This window comes from Ixodes scapularis, unplaced genomic scaffold (assembly GCF_016920785.2).
Source record: "Ixodes scapularis isolate PalLabHiFi unplaced genomic scaffold, ASM1692078v2 PGA_scaffold4__175_contigs__length_147842914, whole genome shotgun sequence".
Taxonomy (NCBI): domain Eukaryota; kingdom Metazoa; phylum Arthropoda; class Arachnida; order Ixodida; family Ixodidae; genus Ixodes; species Ixodes scapularis.
This window is the reverse complement of record NW_024609879.1, coordinates 137,007,166-137,024,491: the sequence shown is the minus strand read 5'-3', so window position 1 is coordinate 137,024,491 and position 17,326 is coordinate 137,007,166. Positions and strand designations below refer to the sequence as shown.

The 17,326-nt window shown below is 42.1% G+C and overlaps 1 protein-coding gene across 1 annotated transcript in view; it reads left to right on the top strand.

Moving 5' to 3' along the window:
* Nucleotides 1-17,326, top strand: part of LOC115322494 — a 150,543-nt gene that overhangs the window by 60,910 nt on the left and 72,307 nt on the right. Inside the window, exons 8-9 of the mRNA XM_042293718.1 lie at nucleotides 6,066-6,208; nucleotides 16,411-16,460. Coding sequence (XP_042149652.1) covers nucleotides 6,066-6,208; nucleotides 16,411-16,460 — 193 coding nt within the window. The remainder of the gene's footprint in view (nucleotides 1-6,065; nucleotides 6,209-16,410; nucleotides 16,461-17,326) is intronic.

Sequence of the window (17,326 nt, the reverse complement as noted above, 5' to 3'; positions counted from 1 at the left end):
TATAAACATGAGTTGGTGTATAAACAAACTAATTTTCTCCGCTAGATTTAACAGGAAAATTAACGTGACGTGACCTCAACAGCAATTCAATTCCCCGCTAACTGTAGCGCGAAAAATGACGTCACATGACTTGGTGTCGCAAAACCTACGAACAAATTCAGTTTCTCCGCTAGATTGAGCGGTAAAATAATGTCACGTGACCTTAAGAGCAATTCAATCCCCCTAAATTTAGCCGGAAAATTGACGTCCAGTGACCTCAACTCGATATAATTTTCCTTGCCAAGTTTAGCGGGGAAAATGACGTCACATGATGCTGTCACGTCATCTATGAGCAAATTCAGTTTCTCTGTTAGATTTAGCGGGAAAATTGACCACGTAAGCAGGAGGAACAGGGGAGAGGATTAGGAATAATAAATGAGGAGGAGAGAAAGGGAGGGGAAGGGTGGAAGAAGGAGGAGCAGGGAAGATGAGGAGGAGTAGGGGAGAGGAGGAGGGGACCAGGAGGAGGGGAAGAGAAGGAGGGGAAGAGAACGGGACGAGGACGGGAGGAGTAGAGGAGGAGGAGAGGAGAAGAGGTTACGGAGGAGGAGGAGTGGAATACCCTCTCCTCCGTACCTTCCCTCCTGCTCCTCAAGAGCTGCGCTCTAATTTCGCATTACAGATATTGTTGTCTCGAACGTTCTTAGTGCTCATCGCGAGGGTGTTTTTTCTGAGCTACTTTTCGCGCCAGAGACAGCGGGGCAATTACGCCGACTTAGTGTTCGCAGTTGGGCGTTTTGTATTATGGAGGTCGTATTGCCCTGCATCGCGACGGCGTCGTAGGTCACGCACACGTTTTCCTTTGATCAGCCAAACGTAAGTCCTAGTCGTCCATCACTTGGATAACCAGCTCCAGTAGCAGGGCGAACAAGAGTTTTAGAGCGCAGCTCTTAGGCGCCCGTCTCCGGCTTGAGCGGCGTCGGCGTCGCCGTCGGCGTAACCGCGCGGTGCATTATGGGTAAGCGGAAAAATTTCCCCGCTAAATCTAGCGGAAAAATTTCCCCGCTGAATCGAGCGGAAAAATTTCCCGGCTATATCTAGCGGAAAACTTTTCCCGCTATATCTAGCGGAAAAAGTTCCGCGCTAAATCTAGCGGAATAATTTCCCTGCTAAATCTAGCGGAAAAATTTCCCCGCTAAATCCAGTGGAAAAATTTTCCCGCTAAATCTGGCGGAAAAATTTCTCTTCAGGTCAGGTGACCCCCGTGGTCACGTGACACCCCCAGGTCACGTGACCCCCACGTGACCTTGGTGAGGTGGTCATGTGATTCTCCAAGGTCACATGACCACCCCTCCCCCCCGATAACACGTGAACCTCAGTACCCTTCCCTCCTCCTCCCCAAGAGCTGCGCTCTAATTCGGCGTTACAGGGAGTTGTAAACGGCTTTTTGAAGCGATTGACGACACGGTTTCTTACGGTCACGAAGGCTGAGTAAGCCTGCACTGTAGTAGGCCTTGATGTCTTAGACCCTGTAGTGTACCATTGAGACGATACCAAGCAATTTTTCTTGAGACGAAGTTCGCTGGGACGTCAAAGACTGGAACACCACCTTGTGGCGTCTGCAAAAGACAAAAAAGTTTGTATATGATTTGCTTTAATGTAATTTGATCCGAAAGTAAGATTTTTTTGTTGTTTCGACGTGAAAAGTTCAAAAATCCTGCAAAGCAAACTAGCAGAGCGCGTAAAGTTAAAGAGATATTTAGATTTATAGAACGTTCGACACTTTAAAGAAAGTGTGTAGCGAATAATTATTAAAGAATATGAAAGACGTTCACAAATCCCTGTAATCCGAAAGTAGAGCGCAGCTCTAGAGGTACGTATTTTGATTTCGCGATATACCGTGCCAAACAATATGAGAAAGAAACATATAGTATATATATATATATATGTACTATCGTGGACACTGTTAGCTATAACACGGCAGCGGCGGCCGTCCCGTACCCCCAGCGCCTCATAGCAGGCGCCGTCCGAAACGCCGCGCATGCGCCGTGTGGAGGACTCGCTCTTCCCGCCTGCGAGCACACCCTCGCTTTGTCGTCTGCTAGGCACAGAGCAGACGACGCCACAGCGCCTGCCAATTTCCCCTGAACACGGTTCAGCAAACCGCCGCGTAAGAGGTGTCCACCGTCCAGAGTTGATTCCCTGACTCCGCTGGCTAAGGATAATCATCGCCCCTAATTGTAATATCACGGTGGACTACTTTTTTCCTTCTTTTATGGGACAAACTTGCAGTTATACTCCGTTTCTCTTTAGGTCTAAGCGCAGCGGATGTTACGAGACGATAGGGCCAACCAAAAGCGACAAAAGTTCATTTTTGCACCTTATTGTGTCCCCCGGTGATGCACCCCGTGACATTGCACCTTTGCACTATTTGATTGGCTATGTCGTTTTGCAGCTGACGCTGCATTCGGACTTTAGGTAAAACGGAGTGTAAGTCTATTTCTGTATCACACCTGCTGCGCTCATACTGGTTTGCGAGCGCATATTGTGAAAGATGCATTGCGAAATCCTGTTTCTGAAAAAGCAAAAAAAAAAAAAAAAAGAAACAACAACAAAAAACGTAGATAGGGTTAATGCCCCAATGACTCTGCAATCTCCCCCAATCAAAATCGCCGGTTTAAAATGAGTTTGAGACCAGTTCGCTAGGGCCAGGTAACAGACGAGCACCACTGTGGCGTCTCCTGCTCTGCGCCTAGCAGACGACAAAACGAGGGTGTGCTCGCAAACGGGAAGAGCGAGTCCGCCACACGGCGCATGCGCGGAGTTTCGGACGGCGCCTGCTATGAGGCGCTGGGGGTACGGGACGGCCGCCGCTGCGGTGTTATAGCTAACAGTGTCCACGATAGTACAAATAGAGATCACACTCCTCGCAAACTAGTTCCGCACCTTCCTCCTTTTCCGTGTCTTCTTCCTCCTCCGTACCCTCCTCCTCCATATCTCCCCTCCTCCTCGTCTGTACCCTTCCCTCCTCCTCTGTACTCTCCTCCTCCTCCTTTGCCCCTCCTGTCAAAGCGTGATATAGATTCTATTTCGGCGTGGTGTTCTTCAAATGACCTACTCTTAAATGAGTCAAAGACGAAAGTTATGTCCTTTTCTAGGAAGCGTGAAATTCTGAGATTTCAATATGTATTAGATTCCACCTATATTCCCCGCGTTGAGGTCATCCCTGATTTAGGCGTTTTACGGATCCTGCAATTCATTTCAATCATCACGTGATTACAATTACAGTGCTTCCTTTAGAGCGCTGGGAGCCATTACACGAGTGACACGCGGTTTTTCTAAACCACTTTGTATTTTACGTTTGTTTTTTTCACTGGTGCGTAGTCGTGTTGAACAGCCTTAGTTGTCTGGAACTGTACTGGAGTGACAAATTCAGGTGTTATTGAGAGCGTTCAACGTAGATTTCAATATCTAATATTAGTTAATTACCTCACAAAAAATAACGGTAATTTACTCGCAAAAATTTCCGCCTTAAATCTATCGCTGATTGCTAAAATTAAAAATATCTTCAAAATTATACGCGAAAAAAAACGCAATTATCTTTAAATATAATTTTCAAATCGGCCGAAAATGCTCAATATCACGCCGCCATTGCCGGTTCAGAGACGACATCTCCGGAAAAACGGTTTGTGTACCATCAGGTTGATGGAGCCTAGCTGCTTTACATCCTTCCACCTCGCCTTTTGTTAAGCATTGGCGCGACCTAACAGATGTTCCTCCAAAATCGCGACTGTCAGAAGGGTACCGGCACGAGTGTCCTGATACGACGACAGTATGGGCAGTGTCGGAATGGTACTCCCATGACTTTCCCGATGCGACGCGAATATCGGCAAGTACCATGTGCTGCATGGGCCTTGTCGTTTCCGTATTTACGCAAATAGGTGTATACACTTTCTACTCTCTGACTTATGCATTTTACACATTGGGAATGAATAAAATTATGGGCCCTCCTCGCGACACCCCGGTAGCACATTTGCTATAACACAGGATGAGCAAACCTATACATTGACATTTGGGTTTTTTTTTTTGGTCCTTTATATTTGATTAAGAGAAGTATTAACCCCCGCATTAAATGACGAATTTTCTTTAAAGATTTTTATACTTTCATCAAAATTTTCGTAGCACAGACGTTTTATATGGAGAAATTGTATTGCATTTGATTATATCGTACTTACCTTTAAAATATTATTTAATAGCAAAAATTGCGATATCTATGCACTTAAACAAACATTAAATTCAAAATACATTTTCAAATGCTGTGCCTTACAAAAAAAGGACTATCCCCGGAAAAACCGATTAAGCGAAATGTACGACGCGAGACTTGTTTTGAAATAGAAAACTGGCTTCTATTTTAGAACCAACTACTCGAAATACAAGCATATTTCGAGATCGGTGTCAACTAAATGATGCGTTATGACGTAAATATCTGAAGCAAGTTAGGCCGGTGAAAGTTCATGTTTTTCAGTTCGTATTATATCCCGGCACTTAAGTATGTTTTGGGGAGTTCAGTTTGCTTTTAAAAATAGGCATCTGTATTCACCAGGCGCGAGTAGCGCCTGTTTAACCACCGACTGGCGACGTCGTCGACTAAAAAGATCACGTTGCGAGCGATAGTCACCGCTAAGTGAGCGCTGGGTATTCACCAGTCGTGTTTATGGCCTAGTCGCCCCGAGCGACTAAGAAATCACCAACAAATATTAGTCATAAGGTAGGGCTAGTTTAGCCGGTGTTTAGCGGGTGACTAGCGGCTCAGCGCCATGGCCAACTCGTATCACCGCTGACCGCCAGCGCTATAACGAAGCACTTACTCTGTCTCGGAACGCTGGGGGACACATGTAGAATGAATTGGAGGAGGAAATATTGTGTAAATATTCATGTTCAACGGCCAGAGGTACCACTAAAGCGATCTCAGCGGGGCGCTTGACGGCGAGAAAAAACGCATTTTCGGGCGCTTCCATATTTGTTTATGTCACTGGCAATGCGGCTTCTGTATTTCTTCCTCGCGTTTCTTTAATTTTTTTCTTGTACAACTCTGTCTCGGCCAATTAGCGTCTCATTGTAACTTTTTCTTTCTCATAAACGTTTAAATATCAGTTTTTCTACGATAAAATACCCATTTACGCAGCGGCGTTTAAGTACGCGTCCGCGCGACATATATCTTTTTTTGTCACTTCCGCTGCTTAGTTCTGACTAGATAGTCACCCGCTAGCTTCGCGCTTGTGAATTTTTGCAGAACTAGTCTATCCTTAGTCGCTGATCTTTTCTCTTAGTTCGCGACTACTTAGTCGCGACACTAATTTTAAAACAGCGCTAGTTAGTCACGACTGGTGAGTACGGCTGATGGACTGAACTCGTACAGGGGCACATGTCCTCCTTTTTCTTAAACCCGTGGCTAAAATGACGCTCATAGCAAATTATGGGAACCAAATGCGCACCAAAATGTATTAATAAACACACAAATATTTCTGGTATTGGTGGTTTACTCCTAATTACGTCCTTAAAATTTTCCACGTATCTGGAAAGCCCCGGAACCGAACGCCACCGCAAGTGGAGCGTTTTTCGACAAGTGTTTTGCTAGTCCAAGGCATACCGGTCAAACTACGTGGTGAAGTTTTCACTCCGCAATCAGAACCCAGCTTGATGAATATATTCCATCTGTTGTAGTGACAAATTTGGCTTTGAGCCGGTCGCAAAATAATACAATTTGTGTAATGGGGTTTGGGCGTTACGTTTGAGGAGCACTGTACAATAGTGACATTTGTTCCTGGTAATAAAATAATTTTTTAATATGCTTTCTCTAAACTGCTTTTTAAATGTGCTACTTGGTTGATTTCAGAACTCAGGTCACGACTTTCCAAAAGGGGCGTTATTTTTTAAGTTTTTTTATGAAATCATTATTTAAAATGTATGACATGGCTCATAAGCGTCCTAACTGATACGCACAATAAAAGAAACAAAAAAAGAAACTCCTGATTTGCGAGCCCCCTAAACGTGCGTTCTGGTTTAATCTTTATTTTACGTTCCAGAAAAGCCTAACCAGGAAGTTGTATGCATTAATAGAATATGGTAGCACCTCCTATCTGGACGCCAAAGCTACACTTTCCAACCTTAAAGAGGAAATACAACTGCCATCATACGATTTGTACGATGCTGTCCTTATGTCAACAAAGTAAGTGCGTTCGTCAGTATCTTTAGATTTGTTTGAAGGTTTACGAGTTTACCACACAACTGTTCATTGCAAATGCATTTCGTCAGTTTCAAAATGGTCAGTCAAATTTTCAGTTTCATGTGCAAATTCACGTTTTTTACAATGTTCAGGGTAAGCGGTTTCTTAAAGCTGCCTAAAAAGACCAAAGAAACGTTCGAACTATATATCATTACAACTTAGCAAGGTATCGCAACTTTTATATATATATATATATAACGGGCATGGTGGCGGGAGGCCGAAAGCGTGGGTATAAAACTGAGAAGAAAAAAACCCTTAGTGAAAACAGCAACAACGAACGATTTCTTCTTCGACGTTTATTGCATTTGGTATTCTGCAAGTTTATCTAAAGCTAGAAAATAAAACAAAACAAAAAAAAAGACTTTCTGATTTAAGGTTCTGAATATTTAAAACTATTTAACAACGAAACATTTTAGAAGTCGCACAGACAAGCTTTTTTTTCCTTGTTTGTGGCGTCTAGCCCAAGCCCGTTTGTGGCAGCAAGCCTTCTGCATCTTGATGACAGACACGAGCACGCCAAGCAGCACAGATTTGGCCAACCATTGGCCAATGACTGCCAATGATCCCTTGGGCAGTGGCCGGACAGCGGCCAGCCATTGGCCGATGACTGTTCTTTCTCTGCCCATTGTCCATTGGCCGGTGGCCATCAGCCATCGGCCAATCATTGGCCGACGAAGGGCAACTTTTTGGCCATTGGCCAGAAGACCATCACAAGCCATTGGCCAATACATGGTCAAAATTCGTGCTGCTTGGGAAGCTACTCGATTTTGGTTTCCGCTCAGCTAAAACGTCTTGCCATGCAGCTCCTTCTGCCAATGGAAACGATTGTTTGTCAGAGTGGTCGCAGTGAGGGGTATACATACCTGGTGGCGCTCACCAACGTGATGGTAGCTGCCGCGGAACGAGCGCGAGCGGCGCGAGGCTCGAAAGCGCCGCATCGCTAGCCGCTCTACCGATCCTGCATTGGAACAGTTTCTATGCCCATGGCGAGCGCCGAGCTGCTGTCTCTGTGACACTCGTTAAGCGGTCGCTTAAATTCAATCGAACTTTTTTTTACAGCTGGGTAAAATTTATCGTGAACTGATTTATTACCAAGCAAGTTTTAGCCGTGTTATTTTATTGCACGTCTCGCAAAATTCTCTTCTTAGAAGCAAATCTTCCGGTTTCTGCTCGCATCTCTTCCTTACACTGTTTTAATGCGGCACGATTCCACGACCTCTACGCTATTTCACACATTTTCTGGCCTTCGTTTCTCAGCTTTACCTTCCGTTTGGACTTTTCGTATATGCACATTTATTTCGACATTATCAATATAAAAAAAAAATTAGCAGGCAAAATTTTTTATTTACTCGAAGGATACAAGCAGGTTTTTCTAATTCCAAGACCGGTTACAAAATAATAAATATGACTAATTTGACATCAAATTTAAATAGCTGTGGGAAAGGAAAACATTAAATGTTAATATTTATATATCAAAAGTTGTGATGTTTCATTCGAAAAATGAAGCTTGTGGTAGTGCCTAAAATTCTCAGCTTCTAGTCAAAACCAGTTAAAAATTGTTAGGTCATGAAACTCTCGCAGCGCATTAGTGAGTACATGACATGGGATAGCCGTGTACAATATCTCATGCCAAAACTCGCTCGGGTGCTGGGAATTATTGATCGCCACTGGTCTGTTTTGCTAATTAATATTAAGTTGTTGCTTTACAGACCATTATTTTATTAAAATTTAACATATTCCTATTTTGTCTATGGCACTCCAAGAATTGCTACCATCGCAAAACCTTTCTTGCCATGAAAACGTATATTGAGATGGATATGTAACCTACCACGTCACCCCCATACCACTAATTTATTTAGGAACTATCATATAACTTATATTTATAGGTTATATAAATACACATTAGCGCCTGTCTTGTATACTTCTTGTCCTTGTCTTTATGTTGCGCTATTTTATATGTTTTACTCATTATGTACAAGTTTTAAGAAGGAGGCCTTCAGGCGTCTAAGTTTTTATTTGTTCTCGCAAATCCTCACGTCGCTGAGGGCAAACTTACCACCCTCCTCTACCCGTAACACAGAAAAACGGAGGATGGCCACACAGCAAACAAATGATCGTTCTCAAATGATAACTTTCACAGCACCACATTGTATGAGTAGCTTGGGTATTTGTATGAATGTTGTGGATCTAGACGGCCTTAAATTTAAAGGTTTATAGTTGTATTCGTGTTCACGATTTTTGCTAAGTATGCGATGTGTTTTTTCGTTTTTTTAGGAGTATGATGTTTTTTATACCTTAGTTTGTTCTTCTGTGCGTTGTTTTCGATGAGAGTTCTTTTTTCTGCGCTCGCCGCTCAATATTTTAGGGGCCCAAGGACTTGTCAAGCTGAGCTTTACAGCTTTTTTACTTGGGTTCCCGATCATAACTAATGGAAATAAAATTTTCATTATAATTATGTTTTGAAACATGTATTTTATGATATTATAAGTCGTGTGGTCTTGAAATATTCATAAAATTTAATTTTAAGTCCAATTTAGCTGATCGATTTTCTGTTATCAAAAATCGATCAGCTAAAGATCTGTTATCTGCTTGAGTGTCACCTCATAACACTAAAGATATCAAATATTGACCTGCTACCTCTGCTCTTATCACTCCAGATAATATTTCCAAGTTACTTATTTTGGTAGCTATATCATATTTGCATGCTATAGTAATCTTATCATAAGATTCTTCCCTCATAAGGTCGTGTAGTACATTTCAAGTCGAAAAATAATAGAAAGTTTTTAAATAAATCGACTCCGAATTTAGCCTCATTTATAACAAGTATTCATATCACCAGCGAGTACAAATATTAGTTATTGCTAAATTTACTATAAAGGCCGAACATTTACTAAATGACCATCTTTCCCTTTGAGCTAGTTCACCAATATAAATCAAGAACAATGTAAAAACATGCGGTTTTGTGGATGAATAGAACGCATGGTTCAGCATACAATAAAATTTCAAATGTTTCTGGTATTGATAAATAATTATCATTAACAAACATGATTATCAAACGACCATTTCCTTCCGATAGGCAACGGTAGATAGGCACGAAAACTATATAGGGAGAACGTATTACACGTTTCTTCCATATTGATGTTACGTAAAAAGAACTCATCGAGGAAAGCTATTTTTTGGACAACAGCATCATAAGTTGATCACAATGCCTTTGCAAATAGTTTTAGCTTTATTCCACCTGAGTTTTTTCCTGAGGCGCGTTTTGTGTTTTCATATTATTCTTTTAATGGCACGATCGTACCTTCCGTCGTTGACTCATTTTGTTTATGGATATTTCCACTTCGATGTGAATTGCAGCTGCAGCTTCCTTCTGGTGTACGAAAATAGTATTTCCTTTCTTGTTCCATACAAACGTGCTGACTTTTGTTTAGCGCAGTTCTCAGTGTTTCACATCGGGATCATATTTCTCCTTGTTAAGTTCTCGTTATTGTACAGCTTTTCATCTCTGAGCCACTCGCTTCTGAGTGCGGATATCTCTTCTTTGTTCTCTGAACATCACCAATAATGTAGTTGCTTTGGCTTCCTTTAACCTTGAGCCTGTGGGCTGCCGCAACTGCTACTTCTGCGGTTCGCTCAGGCAGCTGAATTTTTTGATCAAACACCTTGATCACCACCATTCCGTCTTAGTTAGGCCGCTGAGTGACTTCGTACATTTCAATATTCTGCCGTCGCTGCTGTATTAGCTCCTGTGTGTCCGCAATAGAGTGCGGTAATGCGCCGTCTAACTGGTTCGCTTCGAAAGCTCTCTACTCCATAGAGCACGCAATAACCCAAAAAGGTGGAGAGGTGGAACTGCTCGTGGAAGCAGCTTTATGTTCAGTCTCATAACCGAGTTGATCCAGTGACGTTGGTTCACGAATGCTTGGATAGTCATATTTCAGAATCATTATCGTGTAGTCATCATATCGACAACCTCATGCAAGCACACTGAAATCAGTAGGTCTGTTAAAGCGGAGCTCACGTCTAGCCCGTGTTGCAACAAAAGGACTCAACTACAAAACAATACTACCACCTAAACTACAACATGCAAGTATTATATGGCATCTATATCAAGATTATTTAACTTCTAAGTTTTAATTCGTTCAAAAGAAAGCAACCGGGTAAATACTTAAAAGATAACTTCAGTTGATTTTACATATTAAGAAAAACGATGTAATTATCTTTAGAATCCCCTAAAAAGAGCACATGCCAGATATAAATATTTCTATCTAATTCTGCCTAAAAGATGATGAAACTGGCAAACCAAGTTTCAGGTGCGCGAAATTACCAAAATCTGCTAATCCTAGTGGGTGAGGAGCGACGAAGCCGGCAGCGCAGTTAATACCACCGTGTCGTAGCAGCCTACCCTGCGCTGCCTACGTCATGCTCAAGGCTCTCGGGAATATTTGTTTGCTTGTTTTGTGAATTTTTAAGCCAAGCCGACAGCCTGCGCTAGCAGCGCGCTCATCGTTGACCACGTGATTCGTGGAACGCGCATGCTTTTGTGTGCTCCCAAACGAGCATGCGTTATCGTCGGAGTGTCCGTCGCGTGCGAGAAAGTCAGTCTGCGACGCTGAGCGCGATATACTTCGACAAGCCCGTCGCGACATATTCACGTGTGGTTTCCAGAACTTCACTTTCTACTAATGTTTTCAAATGAAACCATTGGGAAAACTTGCCTTTTTCTGGGCTAGAACACAAGCTGCGGCCGCGGAGTACAGGCGTCGTCCGGTTTAGCAGACTGCCGATCGTATAGCAGCGGAATCTTTCGCCCTTGAGCCGAGCTTCGCCCGGCCGCCTGGTACGTGACGTCACGATTTGTATCAGGTGGTTGGAGATGTAGGTGACGACAGAAGAGCAATGTTGCCCGCCGCAGGCAAGGTTACGGTTTCGGTTTGGAGTCCGCTTCGACTAAAAATTGCCCAAAACGTATTACAATTCTTTTGAAAGAAATTACGTATAACCGCACGATTATTACCATCACGGGATATATAATCAACCATCAACTGACATTTTCTGGAATTCACTGGAGTTACTCTTTAAAAGGGTAACTCGATAGTTTTATGGTTAGACGTACGTTACGATATCTTGATAGGGATATATTGATGGGTACTGAATTCCCTCAAAATTGGCTCAGTTCACCGATAGACACAGCTGTACCAGTGCTCTAAGTGTTCTGCGAAAATTTCGAAACGAAAAATCGCGAAGGTATTGAATCTGTAAATTTCGTTCTCCTCGTCTTTTTAAAACCAAGAGCCCCTACTCGTAAAACTGAAGCGTGAGAAGAGAAATGCTACAAAGTGGGCAGTAAACCAAGCTCCCAACTGATTACAAGATGTTTGATTGTGGGAAAACAATGCTTGGAAGCTCATTCACCGGCATTCACCAAAGAAACGCTCGACATACTCTGTTTAAGAATATCATATGCAACCTGAACATATGTACCATTTTCTAACGTCACACCACAGGAGAACACGGAAATTTCAATGTAGGTTTCTGCATCATTTTCATTTATGGTTTTCTTAATAGTTACTTAAAATTTCGAGACAATAGAGAGTTTTAGGGAACCGGAACAAAAGACGATCGATAAACAAAAACGATCGATACCTTGGATCGGGCGTGTGGACCGATCGTGTGCCCTGAAACGGCTTTGGGGGAACCATATTTGCAGACGATAGCAGACGATAGGGAGGCTCAAGTGAGGGTGGGTGCAACTGCTAGATCGGCGATCACGAGACATGGACGCCATTTAATTGCTAAATTTTGCTGGGAGTCTATGGGGCAAAGGGAGTCTATGGGGCAAAGGGTCGTTTTCTTTCCTAACTCGGGTCATAAAAGCCCATTAAGGTGCTTGAATAATTTACACAAGGTATAAATGGTTACTTTTCCATAGCCACCAGTTTTGTTGCGATAGGTTAAGTATTTTTTTAACGCGAAAAATGGTAAATTCCGCCATCTTGGACGTTGCTGCTTGTCTGGCAACTTTGCTTTCTCCGCTCGACGTTTGCAATTCTCGGAGCGAGAAGGAAGCGAGAGAGGCTGCGCCAAGGCGCTTGTTGCTTGCAATGGGAGGCGAGAGGAGGAAAGGCGCATGGAGCAACAGAGTTGCAACAGAGCGGGCGCCTGCTCTCGTGCAGGCAACACTGGCGCATATCCTTTCTCGAATCCTCTCCCTCTGGCGCCGCCATTAAATTGCAAACGCTCTCCAGGTTTTGAGTTGCGCCCACCCTCACTACAGCCTCCCTAGCAGACGATCGGTACAGGCCGCGGCCCCTGGCAACGGAAACCTGCATCCGCCTCATCGAGAAAAGACAAATTTAAGCGTGTTTGTACAAATCGCAGAAACTCATGTAAATAAAGATCGCACTCTAAATATATAGAGAACCTAAAATATTGTATACCTACATAGAGTTCGTCTCGTTTTTTACTGGAATGAATGCGCTTCCGTAATACAAAACCTGGCGCACCACGGCGTGTCGCCCCTAGCACAGCGAAGTTCTAAAATGCTCGTCTGCTAAAGAAGCAGACGAGCTTTCCGACAACAATGGTGCTCGATCTTTTTGACCATGACTTGGAGTTGGCTCTATTCAGCGAAAACAATTTAGAAAAAGTGATTTTGTACGACTGTCTGCGCACTAAGTGTGGTGTGAGTCTCTTTTGAACTTCCCGCTTTCTATAAGCGAGGCACGCACGCGCGTGCCGTGGTGCCCGTGACTTGTGCGGGAGCACGAGGAAATAAACATTCTTTTTGGTTTGCCGTGACACGGAGTCAGTCGCATTTCTTTCGGGTGCCACCGAGCACCGATACACTAAGAGAAGGCGCTTGTTGGCGGCAAGGCATAGGACGTTCAACTTGGCGTAGCTTTTGAGTAAACAAAAAAGTTGTGATACCAGGAATGATGTGCGAATACTACGAATGATGTGCCAGCGTATTTTGGGTTTGTTTTCTTTCAGTTCACCAGATTTATATACTTGGCGAATAAAATAATTCCCCGACCGTACATGGTAGCTTGCTTTCTAATAAGTCATGCGTTCTCAGCGGGCACGCTTTGGTGTTTTACATCAACCAAATATGATGTTTACACCAACCACGTCCTGATATGCTGAAACGTTGCCGAAAGCAAACTCGATTTGGCACAAGAACACGCTCGCGCGCGCTTATCATCAACCTTCGAAGTCGTCTGCTAGCAATACTGTCTCGTTCCCTCGAGGCCCAATGCAGGATCGAGTGTTAAGAAAGATATGGACAAATAAAACTGGAAATATTAAATCTCGAAGAAAATACAAAAATAACCAAAATATACACACTTTCTCAGGTTGATACGGTCATTTTTCTTGTACAAAGTTAATTCAATTCAATATACTTATAAATTTTCCATTTAACTCAATTTTTATTTTCAGAGCAATTCATACAAAATAAAAAGCTGGCCCACAAACGCCACATTCTGCTTGTATCTGGGGCCAGGCGACCAACTAGAATACATGTGGTTACACACACAAAAAAAAAGAAAACACTCCGCAGCACAAAAAAAAAAAAAGAAAGGAGCACAAAATTAGCAGCACAAATAAATACAAAAAGGAACACTTTAGAGCATGAAATATAGGTGTTTATAGCCAAGTCTACTAACGCAGCCATGAAATAAAAGTACGAAACATCTCCAACGGTTAGGCTACGATATCTACAGCTCAGATGCTTGACACCAACTCCTTAGTTTCCTCTTTAGTACCCTAGTGGATTCTATATTCATAAGGGACTCTGGGAGTTCGGTAAATAAGGAAGGAATGTAATCATTTCTGTTTTTCTTTCCATACAGTGTGTATATTTTTGAATGACGTATCTTTCAGTACGTCTCAAATCTCTATTTTTATTTATGAGGAGGTCAATCCGTTCCTTCGCTCCTCGCAACGAGAAGTTCTTTTTCAACTCTGCGTCATTCCAAAGTGCTAGAGCGAAAAAGGAGTAGCGCCTAGCACCTCCCGAAGTAGAAAGATGTTGTTTACTGCTGTAAACTGCTTGCGAGGAGGAGGCGGAGGGACGGTGGTAGATGTAACGCTCATGTTGCTCTCTTACGGTACAGATAGCAGACGATCACGGTCGTACGCCCTCGTACCGACCGTTGCGCCGTGTACGGTACGACCACGAAGAACATATAAAGGAAAACCTGTAACTTTACTGCTGTACACTTATTAAAACTATCACCCAATATTCAAAGGGCTCTTTTTATAGGATATATGTGATTAGCATTTGTACAGAAATTTTAATTCATGCAACATTTTTAAACTAAAAAGTATCCGGAGCCTTGGTGCAGAAGGCTGTTGCTCACTCTGTTGCCACTACAGATAATCCTCAGTCATAACAGCAGCTGTAAAAAACGGGTGACAAGGGCTCAAAATGCACATCCAATGTTTGTATAAAAAGAACAAAAAAAAAAAACTTATAATATGAAAAAAAAAAGGAAAAGTATTTGCGCCAGCGGGATTCGAACTCTCCACTACCGGTCCTCTACGAGCCCAAGAAATCGACGCTCTAATCCACTGAGATACCGAGCAGACGATTCCTGGCTACGCTAAACACCAATTTATTTCTATTGAAAAAGCTCTATTGCGTTTTGTTCTCTATTCTTTTTCTTATTTGCTGACTCAAACTTTATGGACTTACTGTCACACATGACGCTCCTGTCAGGCACTGCCACGATTTATTTTCTTCACGTTTGGAGCCACGGCACGCTCTCTCCGTCAGCGAAATCGCCGCTTTGCTAACCATTCGCGACTGTCCATGTCGGCCATTGGTCGTGCCGATCGTGCCTTACGGTTCCACCAGCGCATAACGGTAAGATCGCAGAAGGCAGGCGCATGCGCTGTTCGTACCGGAGGGCCCATCGTACCGTATCGGATGTGCAAAAACGGTTCCCTAAAACTCTCTGATAAATGCATACCGTGAAGAATAAAGTCATGGTATTCAGGAAGAGCCATTTGTTTGGGTAGCTCAAAAACGATTTTTTGCCTTTAGGTTGTATCTCTGCCTTAAAACAACTAGCATTGATCTCACTTCATTAGCCTCCAGACGAAGGTAGAATTAACCGCATGTGTTTATTTCATAAAATGTACTACGGTACCATCACACTTCAGAAATACTTACTGTCATGCTTCCCATTATATTTCCTTCAGAACAGATAACTGGTGTAAGCTTCAGAAAACCCAATCCCATAACAATTCTTTCTTATATTTGCCTGTATTACTGCGTATTTCAGAATGCAGTAATCGGCCCGATAAAATTGCAATCAACATAAATCCTTAAGATTTTAAGAAATTGTGCGAACTTGTGTATTTTGAATGGCTTGTGAATCCCTTTGTAGTCTTCCTTGTTATTTTTTATGTCCAGTTGAGAACTAAATATCGCGTAATCTGTTTTAGCATAACGGTTTTTTTTGTGCCGCTGTGACCAGAGATATTATGTTTATATGTTATTTTTATTGGATCTTGTGCTTTTGCCCAGCCCCTCAATTAATGCGTCCCCAAAAGACGCCTTTGAGGTAAATAATTTGAATTAAACGTGCCCTGTGTATTCCGCAATCCTCTGGTCCCCTGGTTTTGACCCTACCGGGTACGGGTCAAGGGGCATGTTTTTAACTGGATGAAGAGTTTTTAAACAAAATGTGTTTATTCTTATGATTTCTCAAAAAAAGCTCAAATAAGGTGTAATGCAAAAGTGCAGCACGCAATTTTTCTGCTAAACGTATTGGGAAAATCTGTTATTGTTTATAATTATACACTAATTCCATTTCCCCGCTAAAGTTATCGGCAATATGCTTCCTGCTGAGGTGTTAAATCTTCAAACATTTTACTCTAAAATCTCTTTATATTCCACCTTTCACTGTGTACAGCTCACTGTAATCAAAACTATCAAACACCTTAAAAAGGTTTCTATCTGCACATTTTGAGTCAAGAAGTGTTAACAGATCTCTTATTGCGTATGAAATAATCATGCGGTTTAAAAATAAACTAAATCTTTCATAGTTTTATCTCGACAATCGCGTAAGCAGGATACAGTATACGAGTAAAGTGTAGTTGAATAACATATTACTAATGTTTAATTCCTCATATAGCAAAAAGATGGCGACTATTAAGGACAGCATCGTGAGCACGGGACTAGATGGTAAGAAACTTTTTGTTATAGAATATAACCCTTATGTTTTAGTGTTGTCCTCCATATATTCGCTAAATGAGACATTGGCAATAATGTGGGTATAGTAAAAGAAACACATGGAAGCTAAGAGATAAAAGAAAGGTTCATCGAAAAAGAAGACACAAATCCATTGGTGAAATAGAGTATGGTAACATAACATTTCTGTGGCACAAATCGATATAGCAAAACCCTTCTTTCCGACTAGGTACATTTACTAGGTTTGCGACACCTAACACTATACTGCATAAGTAGTAGTATCGATGACCAATACAGAATAAATACCAGTTTGTGTGGGCTAAATTTCAAATGTATGAAACCTATAAATGTATACCTTTATGCCTTCTCTCTTGCGAAGAGCAGTGGTACCCACAAGCCAAATAATTTCTACTGGAACGTATTTCTACTCTAACTAATGCTTCCTCTTACGTTTCTGGTATATATGGGATAAGTATTCCGATAATCCACCCTACAACATTGCGGAGGTTCGAGACTCGCTCACAATATTTTGGTGTCCCATGAGCTATTTCTTGCTTTCCACAGTCTCCCCATATGGTGATCTTTTCAGACGTCTTCGGGCTAGAATAAGTTTTTTTCTCTTCTCTGTTTCTTAAAAAAAAAACGCTTGGCAAGACACCTTAATTCTTTTCACCTGAAAATCATTGCATAAATCTTGCCATTAATATTTCATACCGCACATGTCGTAATATTCAACAAATGTGTAAATAATATTTAAATTAAAAATGCATGACTAATAACCAATACAGCTCAACAACACTTTTAGAAAAAACAAGCATACAAATGTCTGCTTTCAGGAGAGGAGTCAAACCCTTTTTTAA